Source organism: Pongo pygmaeus, chromosome 9 (genome assembly GCF_028885625.2).
Source record: "Pongo pygmaeus isolate AG05252 chromosome 9, NHGRI_mPonPyg2-v2.0_pri, whole genome shotgun sequence".
NCBI lineage: Eukaryota > Metazoa > Chordata > Mammalia > Primates > Hominidae > Pongo > Pongo pygmaeus.
The window spans coordinates 74735903-74750059 of record NC_072382.2 but is presented as its reverse complement, the minus strand read 5'-3'; the positions used below and the strand labels follow the sequence as shown (position 1 = coordinate 74750059).

The 14157-nt window shown below is 45.0% G+C and overlaps 2 protein-coding genes across 3 annotated transcripts in view; one reads left to right on the top strand and one right to left on the bottom strand.

The window, feature by feature from the left end:
* The window catches only part of MRPL48 (mitochondrial ribosomal protein L48), a 76593-nt gene extending 68550 nt beyond the window's left edge, over positions 1-8043 (bottom strand). For both annotated transcript variants that reach the window (XM_054440911.2, XM_054440912.2), the window contains exon 1: positions 7876-8043. In XM_054440911.2, coding sequence (XP_054296886.2) covers positions 7876-8043 — 168 coding nt within the window. The remainder of the gene's footprint in view (positions 1-7875) is intronic.
* RAB6A (RAB6A, member RAS oncogene family) overlaps positions 8008-14157 on the top strand; it is a 112418-nt gene continuing 106268 nt past the window's right edge. Inside the window, exon 1 of the mRNA XM_063672078.1 lies at positions 8008-8124. The gene's annotated coding sequence lies outside the window, so the exon portion shown is untranslated. The remainder of the gene's footprint in view (positions 8125-14157) is intronic.

Here is a 14157-nt window from a genome sequence, read left to right as displayed (position 1 = left end):
CCCACTTGTCCCTGGCTCTGAATGGCTCTGGCCACGCCTCCCTGCTGCAGCCAGAGTGATGGCAGTGGCCAATCCAGATGGCCCACTGCTGCCATCAATATTACACGATTTCATTTATATGAAATGACTAGAATAGACAAATCATAGGATGAAAAGATGATTAGTGGGTGCTAAGGGCTGGGAGATGGCGGTATGTGGAGTGACTACTTATGGGTAAGGAGTTTCCTTTTGGGATGGTAAAAATGTTCAGGAATTAAATAGTGGTAACAGTTATACAACTTTGTGACTATACTAAAAACTATTAAATTATCTACTTTAAAAGTGAATAGGCCGGGTGCGGTGGCTCAAGTCTATAATCCCGGCACTTTGGGAGGCCGAGGCGGGTGGATCACGAGGTCAGGAGATTGAGACCATCCTGGCTAACACAGTGAAACCCCATCTCTACTAAAAAAAAAAAAAATTAGCTGGGCATGGTGGTGGGTGCCTGCAGTCCCAGCTACTGGGGAGGCTGAGGCAAGAGAATGGCATGAACCCGGGAGATGGGGCTTGCAGTGAGCAGAGATTGCGCCACTGTACTCCAGCCTGGGTGACAGAGACTCGGTCTCAAAAAAAAAAAAAAAAAAAAAAAAGGAGTGAATATTATAATAAATGAATTATATTTTTTAATTATTAAAATGAGTCACAAGAAAACTTTTATGACTGCTCAGACTTGCTTGGATCCTGCTGTTATACTTTAAAAAAAAAAATTCAGAGATGAAGTCCAGGTGCAGTGGTTCACGCCTATAATCCCAGCACTTTGGGAGGCGGAGGCAGGTGGATCACCTAAGGCCAGGTGTTCGAGACCAGCCTAGCCAACGTGGTGAAACCCTGTCTCTACTAAAAACACAAAAATTAGCCGGGCATGAGGCCAAGTGCGGTGGCTCACACCTGTAATCCTAGCACTTTGGAAGGCCGAGGCGGGCGGACTGGCTGAGCTCAGGAGTTCAAAACCAGCCTGGGCAACACGGTGAGACCCTGTCTCTGCTAAAAAAATACAAAAAAATTAGCCAGGTGTGGTGGTGGGTGCCTGTAGTCCCAGCTACTCGGGAGGCTGAGGCAGGAGAATTGCTTGAACCCAGAAGGCGGAGGTTTCAGTGAGCTGAGGTCACACTATTGCACTCCGGCCTGGGCGACGGAGCGAGACTCCGTCTTAAAAAAAAAAAAAAAAAAAAAAAAAATTAGCCAGGCATGGTGGTGCATGCCTGTTATCCCAGCTACTCGGGAGGTCAAGGCAGGAGAATCGCTTGAACCCGGGAGGCGGAGGTTGCGGTGAGCCGAGATCATGCCACTGCACTCCAGCCTGGGCAACAGAGCAAGACTCCATCTCAAAAAAAAAAAGAAAGAAAATTAGTAAATACTTGCCCTCATAACACAAGTGCTGGATGATAGTTCTAAGCCAGAGCTGAGCTCCATTAAACTCAATTCCTTAACTAGATTCTCTCGAACTTAACCTGATTTTACAATCTCGTGGTCACCATCTAAAATGTTTGTTTGTTTGTCCGACCTGATTTGATTAATTTTTTTTTTTTTTTCCAGAGATGGAGTTTCACTCTTGTTGCCCAGGCTGGAGTGCAATAGCACGATCTTGGCTCACCGCAACCTCCTCCTCCCGCATTCAAGTGATTCTCCTCCCTCAGCCTTACACACATGCGCCACCACGCCCAGCTGATTTTGTATTTTTAGTAGAGATGAGGTTTCTCCATGTTGGTCGGGCTGGTCTCAAATTCCCAACCTCAGGAGATCCCGCTGCCTCAGCCTCCCAAAGTGCTGGGAGTACAGGCGTGAGCCACTGTGCCCGGCCTTGATTTATTTTATTTATTTATTTAGAGATAGATAGATAGATAGATAGATAGATAGATAGACAGACAGATAGATAGAAAGATAGATAGATAGATACAGGGTCTCACTCTGTTACCCAGGCTGGAGTGCTGTGGGGTGACCACAGAGCTCGCTGCAGCCTTGGCCTCCCAGGCTCAACTGATCCTCCCACCTCAGCCTCCCAAGTAGCTGGGACTACAGGAGCATGCCACCACACCTGGCTAATTTTTGTATTTTTTGTCGAAACAAGGTTTCGCCATGTTGCCCAGGCTGGTCTCAAAATCCTGAGCTCAAGCAATCCACCCACTGCAGCTTTCCAAAGTGTTGGGATTATAGGCATGAGCCACCATGCCTAAATATAAATCCAATCCCTTACCTCAATTCTCACTCCCATACTACTTCTCTGCATACTCTCCCTTAATCTACACCCCAGTGCTTCTCTCCCTCCCAACTTCCTCTAGGAGTTCCTCTGGAACTCCAAGTGTGTTCTCATTTCAGGACCTTTACACATGTTCTTCTCCTTATCTGGAATATATTTTCTCTCAATCCTACCTACTCTTTAAATCTTAGTAGTCATGCAACATCCTCAAGAAAACTTTTTTGACTGCTCAGACTTGCTTGGATCCTTCTGTTACACAGTGATATAGCACCCTGAATCTTTCATTTGCAGCATTTATCATAGTCAGTTAAGTAGTTATAAGTTTAATTAGTCCATCTGTTAATAAGCACCATGGCCGGGCGCAGTGGCTCACGCCTATAATCCCAGCACTTTGGGAGGCCAAGGCGGGCAGATCACCTGAGGTCGGGAGTTCAAGACTAGCCTGACCAACATGGAGAAACCCCATCTCTACTAAAAATACAAAATTAGACGGGCGTGGTAGTGCATGCCTGTTATCCCAGCTACTCAGGAGGCTGAGGCAGGAGAATCACTTGAACCCGGGAGGCAGAGACTGCGCCATTGCACTCCAGCCTGGGCAACAAGAGCAAAACTCCATCTCAAAATAAATAAATACATAAGCACCATGAAGACCGGAACCTGCTACATCCCAGCATCTAGCATACACTCTGGCACACAGCAAGTGCCCAATAAATATCTGCTGATCAAATTAGTAAATCCCTCTAAACCTCATTTCCTTATCTCTGAAGAGTTTATAAAAATATTTACTTCATAGACTTGTTGACATGATTAAATTAGATAACACATGAAAAGGGCTAACAAGTACAAGTTGCATTATTAATGGTCAAATTGGTAACAATGATGATAACGGTGGTGGTAATTGTTTGGTTCCTCATTTGTGAAACAATATGTACCTCCGGGTGTGACAGGTGCTGAAGATAAAACCATTAACAAAATAGAAAAGCTCCTCCAGGGCCTGTGGTCTAGTGGTGACCAGGAAATAGCCAACTTCTTGATTATTCTGAGCTTTTGGACTTCCTGCCCTTCTAGGTACTCTAAAATGTGTGTACTACTAGTTTATGTCTTTTAATGTCCTCCTAATTCTTGTCTATTGAATGTATTTGGAGGACATTTTGTTCATATGAACTCTGTTCCACTTTAGCCTTCAAATGCTGAAATGTGAAAACATCTTATCTCTGAGATCAGTTCCCAAGGATGTTCCTTCTGGGCTGACATATTAGACATAACTTGGCACACCATTAGTGATCACAGAGTCTCCCCTAACCATACCCTTGTGGTTCAGGGGTAAGGTAATCTCTGAGAAAATAGAGGTGATCTCAGAGTGAGTGGCATCTAACCTGAGCATGACACTCCAGAGCCATTCATTTTCTGTGCAAAATAACTCCAGGTGATTCGATACTCATTTCCTTGGTGCATTCTAACTTTCCTAGATACCATCCTGCCATCGTGATCATCAATACACTGATCTGATAAATATCAGCATGAATGCCTTATCTGGTTCCACCCTGCTGAACTCCTTTTGTTGACCCAAAGAGGTACTGGCTCTATCCAGTTTTATTCTAGCAAAGCTGGGCTTCTCACTCATCTAAAATTTGAGGTGAAGTTAGGCACAGAAGGGCATGTCTGTTATCCCAGCAACCCAGAAGGCTGAGGTGGGAGGATCACTTGAGCTCAGAAGTTAAAAACCAGCCTGGGCAACATAGTGAGACCCTGTCTCAAAAATAAAATAAAATTTGAGATTATCTGCAGCCAGAAACTTCTTAGGGCCCCAAGGAAAGAGCACTGAATTAAGAGTTAGAAGTTCTAGTCCCAGCTCTACCATGTACTTACCATGTAATACCAACATTTGTTTGTTCACTTATTCATTTGACATTTACCAGGTACCTACTTTAGGCCAAATACACTATAGGGTGGGTGCATATAGACAAGAATACAGTTGCAACCTGGCACGGTGGCTCACGCCTGTTATCCTAGCACTTTGGGAGGCCGAGGCGGGCGGATCACTTGAGTCCAGGAGTTTGAGACCAGCTTGGGCAACATGGCAAAACCCCATCTCTACAAAAATACAAAAAATTAGCCAGGCATGGTGGCACGTGCCTGTAATCCCAGCTACTCAGGAGGCTAAGGTGAGAGAATCACTTGAGCCCAGGAGGTGGAGGTTGCAGTGAACTGAGATCACTCCACTGCACTCCTCCCTGGGTGACAGAGTGAGACCCTGTCTCAAAACAAAATTAAAAAATACATATATATAGTTGCATACCCACAAAACTTCTAATGAGGAAAGCAGATGCGCAAATTATTTATTATCCTATGTTAGATCAGTATAATGGGCTGTATGGGTTACAAAGAAGGAAAGGTCTGACACATAGGAAAGCCAGGAAAGGTTTTCATCCTGCATTTCACAGATGAGGAAAACCAAGATTATCATATTAGGGAGATGTAAAATACTCAGAAAAGAAAAAGCAGCGGGCCAGGCATGGTGGCACACGCCTGTAATCCCAGCACTTTGGGAGGCCGAGGCAGGCAGAATTGCTTGAGCCCAGAAGTTCCAGACCAGCCTGGGCAAAATGGCGAAACCCTGTCTCTACAAAAAATACAAAAATTAGCCGGGCGTGGTGGCAGGTGCCTGTAGTCCCAGCAACTCAGGAGGCTGAGGTGAGAGAATCACCTGAGCCCGGGAGATCGGGGCTGCAATGAACCAAGACTGTGCTACTGCACTACAGCCTGGGCAACAAAGTGAGACCCTGTCTCAAAAAAAGAAAAGAAAAGGCAGTGGGATCTTAGGAGGGGTACAACTAATCTAGGTTTCATCCAGGAGTGGTGGCTCATATCTGTAATCCCAGAACTTTGGGAGGCCAAGGTGGGAGGACTGCTTGAAGCCAGGAGTTCGAGATAGCCTGGGCTACAAAGCAAGACCCCATCTCTACTAAAAATAAAAAAATTAGCTGAGCTGCCAGGCGCAGTGGCTCACGCCTGTAATCCCAGCACTTTGGGAGGCCGAGGTGGGAGGATCACAAGGTCAGGAGATCGAGACCATCCTGGCTAACACGGTGAAACCCCATCTCTACTAAAAATACAAAAAATTAGCCGGGTGTGGTGGCGGGCGCCATAGCCCCAGCTACTCCGGAGGCTAAGGCAGAAGAATGGCGTGAACCCGGGAGGCAGAGCTTGCAGTGAGCTGAGATCGGGCCACTGCACTCCAGCCTGGGTGACAAAGCAAGACTCTGTCTCAAAAAAAAAAAAAAAAAAAAAAAAAGGCCAGGTGCAGTGGCTCACACCTGTAATCCCAACACTTTGGGAGGCTGAGGTGGGCGGATCCAGATCACGAGGTCAGGAGATGGAGACCATCCTGGCTAACACGGTGAAACCCCGTCTCTACTAAAAATACAAAAAATTAGGCAGGCGTGGTTGTGGGCACCTGTAGTCCCAGCTACTCAGGAGGCTGAGGCAGGAGAATGGCGTAAACCCGGGAGGTGGAGCTTGCAGTGAGCCGAGATCGCGCCACTGCACTCCAGCCTGGGCGACAGAGTGAGACTCTGTCTCAAAAAAAAAAAAAAAAAAATAGCTGAGCATGGTGTTGTACACCTGTAATCCCCGCTGCTCATGACGCTGAGTGAAGAGAATCACTTGAGCCCAGGAGTTCAAGGATTTAGTAAACTATGATTGCACCATTGCACTCTAGCCTGGGTGACAAAGTGAGACCCTGTCTCTAAACAAAAACAAAGCCTAGGTTCCAGTCATTCATTCAAGGCATCAGTATGACATTAAAATCTCTATTATATACCAGACATGAGGCTTCCATTTCCTCATCTGTTGCATCTGCCAGGATTATCTCGTGATATTGTGAAGATCAAATGAAATTATGTAAATGCAAATTTATTCACTATAGAATAATATCAGTATTATTATTTGCATCATCCTTCATTCCTTACAAAATACTCCTATTTACATTATTCTCTATAATCTCTACAATTCCATGTGGTGGGCATCATCTGCATTTTACAGATAGGAAACAGAAGCAGTGAAGTTAAATAACTTGCCCAAGGTCATAACAAGAGACAGAACTGTCTGACACAAATCCCATGACTTTCCTTACAAATGTAAAGTATTAACTAACACTTTGAAACAGACTTACATTTGGCAAATAATGACGAGGTTAGCTGACTAAAGCAACTAAGGAGTCGGGAAGAGAACAGTGGCATCAGACGTCAAGAGGCCTTATATACCCATGTCAGATGCTGGCCTTAATGACAGATTTCCATGGGCTCTTTTCCAGGAGTTCCAGACCAGCCTGAGCAACATGGTGAAACATGGAGAACCGAATGGTTGGAAATAGTATTCCTTGAAAAATAATCCCTCCCTTTTAGCATTTCTTGGAACCAAGGCAAATCAAGGCGTGTAGTCACCAGTGTGACCATCTTTAACAATGGAATTTTGAAACTTTCTGATTTTTTTTTCTATTATCTTGGTACTATATTTGGCCAAATTCTTACAAACTGGCTAACGTGAACAAGTGAATTGTTTCATAAAGGATGAAGTGAGGCGTGGGCCCTTACACATTCAAGGGCAGCCCCAAGGTAACCACAGGTAGACCCACGAGCTGCAACGACCATGCTGACCTATGAATCATGGAAATATAGTTTCCACAATTAATGCCTAAAACAAAATTTTAATATAAATTGCTAAAATGAGTCATTAATCTAAGCAGCATGATACAATTGAAAGAGCACAAATGAAATCTGTTAAATCTGTTAAGGGAACGGGAGAAAGCCCAGGAACACATTTATAGTGGTTCATACGGTTTTATGACAGTCACTTAAATAAGGTTTTGGAAACGAAAATGTTGTTAATTATTGCAGGGCGCGGTGGCTCACGCCTGTAATCCCAGCACTTTGGGAGGCCGAGGCGGGCAGATCACGTGGTCAGGAGTTCGAGACCAGCCTGGCCAACACAGTGAAACCCCGTCTCTACTAAAAATACAAAAATTAGCCCGGCATAGTGTCGCGCGCCTGTAGTCCCAGCTACTGAGGAGGCTGAGGCAGGAGAATCGCTTGAACCCGGAAGGCGAAGGTTGTGGTGAGCCGAGATCGCACCACTGCACTTTAGCCTGGGCAACAGAGCGAAATCCGTCAAAAAAAAAAAAAGAAAAGAAAAGAAAGAAAACGTAGTTTATTACTGCTGTTTCCTTATTACCAGGTAGCTTCACATCCTCATCAGTTCAGCAAGTCAAAACTGGATTCTTAGAAAAAATTCTGGAAGTTGATAACTGAATGCAAATATAAAATGACCTGCCCAAGGTCACACAGTTAATCGGGACCGTATCCTGGTGTCGTGATTCCCATCGCAGCGCTCTCCCTTTTCCAGGAACTGGGTGGAGAGAGTGGCATGTGGTGTGGGCGTGGCACGGGTCGGCTCGGCAGAGTTCGCCCCGGGTGGAAAGGAATCTGCTCAGCCCCTTCAACGCCAGGCCGCCGCATGTGCTGCTGGGAAGGATCTTGGGCGCCCCAGTGTCTCATCCCCGGATGTCCGAGCGCCGCCACCTCCCCGCTCTGCACCCTCCGCCATCTGCCCGCGCCCCGCGTGCGTGGAATCTACGTTACCTTTTCCAAGGTTCCGCTCATCCTTTGCTGCTTCGCGGCCTCTAGCCGTGCAAACCGAAGACCCGCCCCTGCAGCTGCGTTCCCAGGGTGTCTGAAAACACTGACGGAACGGCCTTGACCAGGTGCAGCAACAATATCGCACCGAGACTCACTCAACTTCCGCATCATTTTAGTTCCGGAAGCTTCTGAAATTCAGCGTCTAGAAATTCTCCTGCCTTCCACCCTCATTCAGCACTGCTGTTTCTCCAGGTAGAATTAATTACCATCTCTGTGTTACCCCAGTACTTAGCACACAATTCTGATTTTTCGCTTACAATATTGTACACTAATAATTTGTTACCACCTCTTCTCTGTATTTGAAAGTTCTTAAAAGACTGAGATCCTGTCTGATTAATTCCTTTCAGCGTCTAGCACAGACCTGACTCTTTTGTTTGTTTGAGACGGAGTCTCGCTCTGTTGCGCAGGCTGGAGTGTAGTGGCACGGTCTCAGCTCACTGCCACCTCCGCCTCTCGGGTTCAAGCAATTCTCCTGTCTCCAAGTAGCTGGGATTACGGGTGCCCGCCACCACGCCCGCCTAATTTTTGTATTTTTACTAGAGATGAGGTTTCTCCATGTTTGTCAGGCTGGTCTTGAACTCCCGACCTCAGGTGATCCGCCCGCCTCGGCCTCCTAAAGTGCTGGGATTACAAGCGTGAGCCACCAGGCCCGACCAATCATCTCTTAAATTGAGGTTAGAAGTCAGATTTCCACGTCCTGTGCTAGATGCTGGAATAAATTAATCAGTCAGGATCTCAGTCCTTGAGGAACTCAATAAAAATAATAGCAAAAAATAATTAGTATCTAGTAACAAATAATTAGTATCTAGTATGGTAAGTGAAATGCCAGAATTGTGTGCAAAGTACTGAGGTAACACAGATACGACAATTAATTATGCTTGGAAATATAATGGACCAGCCATACCTCCTCCAGTACAGTGATTGATTATTGCCTAATAAATGCTATTGGGGTTTTAGAAGTGAAATTTTAAATAAGAAAAAAAAATCAATCAAATGCTAGTATGTGCCAGGTTGGTTCTTTATGGGTGTATGGGTTCATTCAGTCTTTCCAATAACCCTATGAGGCTGAGGATCATTATACCCATTTCATAGATGAGGAACAGAGACAGGAAGAAGGTACCTAGTTAACATAATATTATATAAGTGGTGAGCTGTTTCATTTCCGTGCCTGTGCTTCATCTGTTTTATGGGACTGTGACTATAGATTTGCAAAAGGGCGGGTTGGCAGCCAGAGAGTTTCTTTCCTTGTCTAGTCCCGGTAAATACAATCTAGTAAGATACATGGTCCGGTTCGGTGGCTCATGCCTGTAATCCCAGCACTTTGGGAGGCCGAGGCAGGCAGATCACAAGGTCAGGAGTTTGAGACCAGCCTGACCAAAATGGTGAAACTCCGTCTCTACTAAAAATACAAAAATCAGCTGGGCGTAGTGGTGCATGCCTGTAATCCCAGCTACTCAGGAGCCTGAGGCAGGAGAATCGCTTGAACCCGGGAGGCAGAGCTTGCAGTGAGCCGAGATGGTGCCATTGCACTCCAGCCTGGGCGACAGAACGAAACTCCATCTCAAAAAAAAAAAAAAAAAAAGATACAAATCCATCTTTGCATTAATACACTCTCTGGGGTAGGTAAGGTGAAGGGAAAGGGAAAACGAAGGAAGAAGGAGACGGTTAGTCCTTTGTACGAAGACATAAGGATTCCCAAAACAACGAGAATTTTTTTTTTGGCCAAGCGCAGTGGCTCACGCCTGTAATCCCAGCACTTTGGGAGGCCGAGGCGGGCAGATCACGAGGTCAGGAGATCGAGACCATGCTGGCTAACACGGTGAAACCCTGTCTCCACTAAAAATACAAAAAATTAGCCGGGTGTTGTGGCGGGCGCCTGTAGTCCCAGCTACTCGGGAGGCTGAGGCAGGAGAATGGCGTGAACCCGGGAGGCAGAGCTTGCATTGAGCCGAGATTGGGCCACTGCACTCCAGCCTGGGCGACAGAGCGAGACTCTGTCTCGAAAAAAAAAAAAAAAAATCTAATCCCCATCTACCTATCTAGCCTTATTTCCAGCCTTTTTTTTTTTTTTGAGACAGAGTCTTGCTCTGTCACCCAAGCTGAAGTGCAGTGATGTGATCTTGCTTACTGCAACCTCAAGCTCCTGGGCTCAAGTGATCCTCTCAGCTCAGCTTCCCAAGTAGCTGGGACTATAGGCACATCTACTGTGCCCAGCTAATTATTTTTATTTTTATTTTTGTAAGGATGGGGTCTCACTTTGTTACTCAGGCTGGTCTCAAACTCCTGGCCTCAAACAGTCCTCCCACCTCAGCCTCCCAAAGTGCTGGGATTACAGGCATGAGCCACTGAGCCTGGCTGGCCTTTCCACCCTTTTCAACACAAATATTACTCCATAGCCAATATTAAATCCTGTAATTCTTCAATCATGATATTCTCTATCACACCCCCCTGCCTTTGCTCCTACAATATTTCTGTTGACCTTTCTTTACTTTCACCTGGAAAACTCCTACTCTTCTTTCCAGACACAAATCAAATGTTACCTTTCCTGTGTAGCCATTTCCAACCACTCCACGGAAATAATGTGGTCCTTTCTCTGCACTTCCACAGCTCATTTCTTATGCTCTCAACACAATGTATTGTAACTATTTGTTCACTTATGTATCTTCTCCACTAGATCTCCACTGGATTCACTAGAGCACTTTTAAAGGAATATTGTTCATTTTTCTTTCTATTCTCAGCATTTGGCACAGGTCATAGAACATAATGAAGCTCCAACAAATGTTGAATGAAATAATGAATGTGCGAATATTTTTAAAGTTCCTAGAAGTAAATATGGATTTTAGATTTTTATAAGATCTTGCATCACAAAAAAAGCATTGAGTGCTTTGCCTTTCTGGTTTTATTTTTACAAGCTAACCTTCCTTTAAAGCTTAAAAAAAAAAAAAAAAAAAAAAAAACCTGTTCTGGTTCTCAGCACAGCCACATCAGAGAATGCCTTAGGGAGCAAGAGAATAAAGGGAGGCCCTTTAGAAAGACTATTTGATCTCTGGTTAAACTTCCTTTAAAGTAATAATTCCATGGTCACCTATTATAAAAAGTTTCCCATAGTGCCAAAAGTTCTAATCTATGGCTTAAGTGAAAATATATACCTTAAGCTACCTCAAACTGAAAACTATTTTAGCTTCAGTGGAACTTTTCTGCTTCTATTTTTTAGTATGATTTTGGTACAAAGAAAATCATACTTAAAAGAAAAAATATAAAAGGCCAGAGGTGGAAGAGGACTGGCTACCTAGGAAAAGCCAGAAAGAGATGGTGCTGACTCCCCAGCCCGAACTTTACCAGGAATTTTCTCCTTGTGCAGGGTTGGGCTGAGTGAGTGGGAATTACCTAACCCTAGAGAGAGGGTGAAAAGATGATGAAAGAGGCTGCAAGAGGGAAGCTCAACTGTTTAGTAAGATCACAGAAGCCCACAGGAAGGGGCAGGGTGCTGTGGCTCACACCTGTAATCTCAGCAGGGATACTGTGACACCTGAGAGGCTATCCTTATCCACCTCTTCGCGTCCCTTTCAGGTTGGTCTGCACTGAAACACTTGTTATCGCAACATGTTACTCAACATAAAACTTTTCAGCCAAGTGTGGTGGTTCACACCTATAATTCCAGCACTTAGGGAGGCTGAGGCAGGAGGATTGCTTGAGCCCAGAAGTTTGAGACCAGCCTGGGCTATAATGAGACCCACATCTCTACAAAACAAAACAAAACAAAACCCTTTTCTTATGGAAAAGGTCTTTGTGTTGCTGCTGTCCAAGGCCCAAATATCACACATGTACTGGAAAACAGAAACAGAAAAACCCTAATTCCACTCTAGCAAACCACTCATAGCCTCTAGCGTAATTATCCTGCCTGGCAGCCTGGGGTTAGGAGACACAAGTGCAAATTTTACAAAATCAAAATGTGGAGATAGTTTTGAAACACATTATTTAAAGGATAGTAATAACTCCTTGACCTAATGAGATAGGCACTTCTGACCTTCATCTCCAACTATCTGCTCTGTCTCTTCATTTGAATGCCCCTCCTCTTTACCTCCACATGTACTAGCCAAGGTCCATTTTCATTATCTCCCATCTGAACTATTGTGCTGGCGTAACTAATTGGTCTGCCAGTCTTTAGTCTCATTCCTATGCCAGTTGATTTCCAAAAACAGCTTTCTTGAAGCATATTTCATGGAGATCATGATTTAAAAAGCAAAACAAACAAAAAACCTTCAATATAGCCGGGTGCAGAGGTACTTATGCTGCGGTACTCCCAACACTTCAGGAGGCCAAGCGGGAGGACCCCTTGGGCCCAGAGTTTTGTGGTTACAATGAGCTATGATCACACCACTGTACTCTAGCCTGGTGACAAAGCGAGACTTTGTCTTCAAAAAAATTAAGAAATAATAAATGTAGGCCAGACACAATGGCTCATGCCTATAATCCCAGCACTTTGGGAGACCAAGGCAGAAGGACTGCTTGAGCCCAGGAGTTTGAGACCATCCAGAGCAACATGGCAAAACCCTGTCTCTACCAAAACATAAAAATTAGCTGGGTGTGGTGGTGCATACATATTTTCCCAGCTATTTGGAGGCTGAGGGTGAGAGGATCACTTGAGTCTGGGAGGTTGAGGCTGCAGTTGAGCAGTGATTGTGCCACTGCACACCAACCTTGGTGACAGGGGGAGACTTCATCTCAAAATAATAATAATAATATGCCAGGCGCAATGGCTCACGCCTGTAATCCCAGCACTTTGGGAGGCTGAGGTGGGCGGATCACTTGAGGTCAAGAGTTCAAGACCAGCCTGTCCAACATGGTAAAACCCCATCTTTACTAAAAATACAAAAAAATTAGCTGGGCATTGTGGCATGTGCCTGTAATCCCAGCTACTCAGGAGGCTGAGGCAGGAGAATTGCTTGAAACTGGGAGGCGGAGGTTGCAGTGAGCCGAGATTGTGCCACTGCACTCCAGCCTGGGCAACAGAGCAAGAATCCTTCTCAAAAAAAAAAATTAATAATAGGCGAGGTGTGGTGGTGGCTCACGCCTGTAATCCCAGCACTTTGGGAGGCTGAGGCTGGTACATCACCTGAGGTCAGGAGTTTGAGAGCAGTGTGGCCAACATGGTGAAACCCTGTCTCTACTAAAAAAAAGTTAGCCGGGCTTGGTGGTGGGCGCCTGTAATCCCAGCTGCCCAGGAGGCTGAGGCAAGAGAATCACTTGAACCCAGGAGGCAGATTTTGCAGTGAGCCAAGATCACGCCATTGCATTCCAGCCTGGGCAATAAGAGCGAAACTCCGTCTCAAAAAATAATAATAATAATAAAAGTTGGGTTTTTTTTTTTTCTTTGAGACGGAGTCTCGCTCTGTCCCCCAGGCTGGAGTGCAGTGGCATAATCTCGGCTCACTGCAAGCTCTGCCTCCCATGTTCATGCCATTCTCCTGCCTCAGCCTCCCGAGTAGCTGGGACTACAGGCGCCCGCCACCATGCCCGGCTAATTTTTTGTATTTTTAGTAGAGGCGGGGTTTCACCGTGTTAGCCAGGATGGTCTCGATCTTCTGACCTCGTGATCTGCCCGTCTCAGCCTCCAAAAGTGCTGGGATTACAGGCGTGAGCCACCGCGCCAGGCCAATAATAATAAAAGTTTAAAAACCCTTCAATAGCTACTTACAGCCCTCCAATTTAACAATACACTCCTTAACCTGGCATTTTAGCTTTCATGATCTGTCTCCAGTTTACCATTCAGCCATTCCTATTCACATGTGCATTGCATATACCACACTGATAACTGTTCAACACATTTTCCTATATCTCCTTTATAGACTTTTGAATTTGTTTTATAGTTGTTTGAAGATGTGTTTTTTCAAACCACCAGACAGTGCTCCTTGATGTTCTGATCCTTGTCTGATCCCACTCTGTGTTTCTCTCAACATATTTTTAGCATCTACACATTGTAGGTACCAGAAATAATTTGTGGATGAACATTGGGCTTGCTGAAGAATACTAAGAACTTTGGCTCTAAGTTTCTGATCAAAATAGAGATGATTGTCATGATTAGCAACTCTTATTTTAGCCCGAGAGCCTTTTCTTCAAAAAAAAGTAGGGAGGCATAATTAACTATAAAACATTTGGAAAATACAGAAAAGTAAAAACAACAACAGCAAAAATCAACACCACCCAGCCGGTCATGGGTCCTAT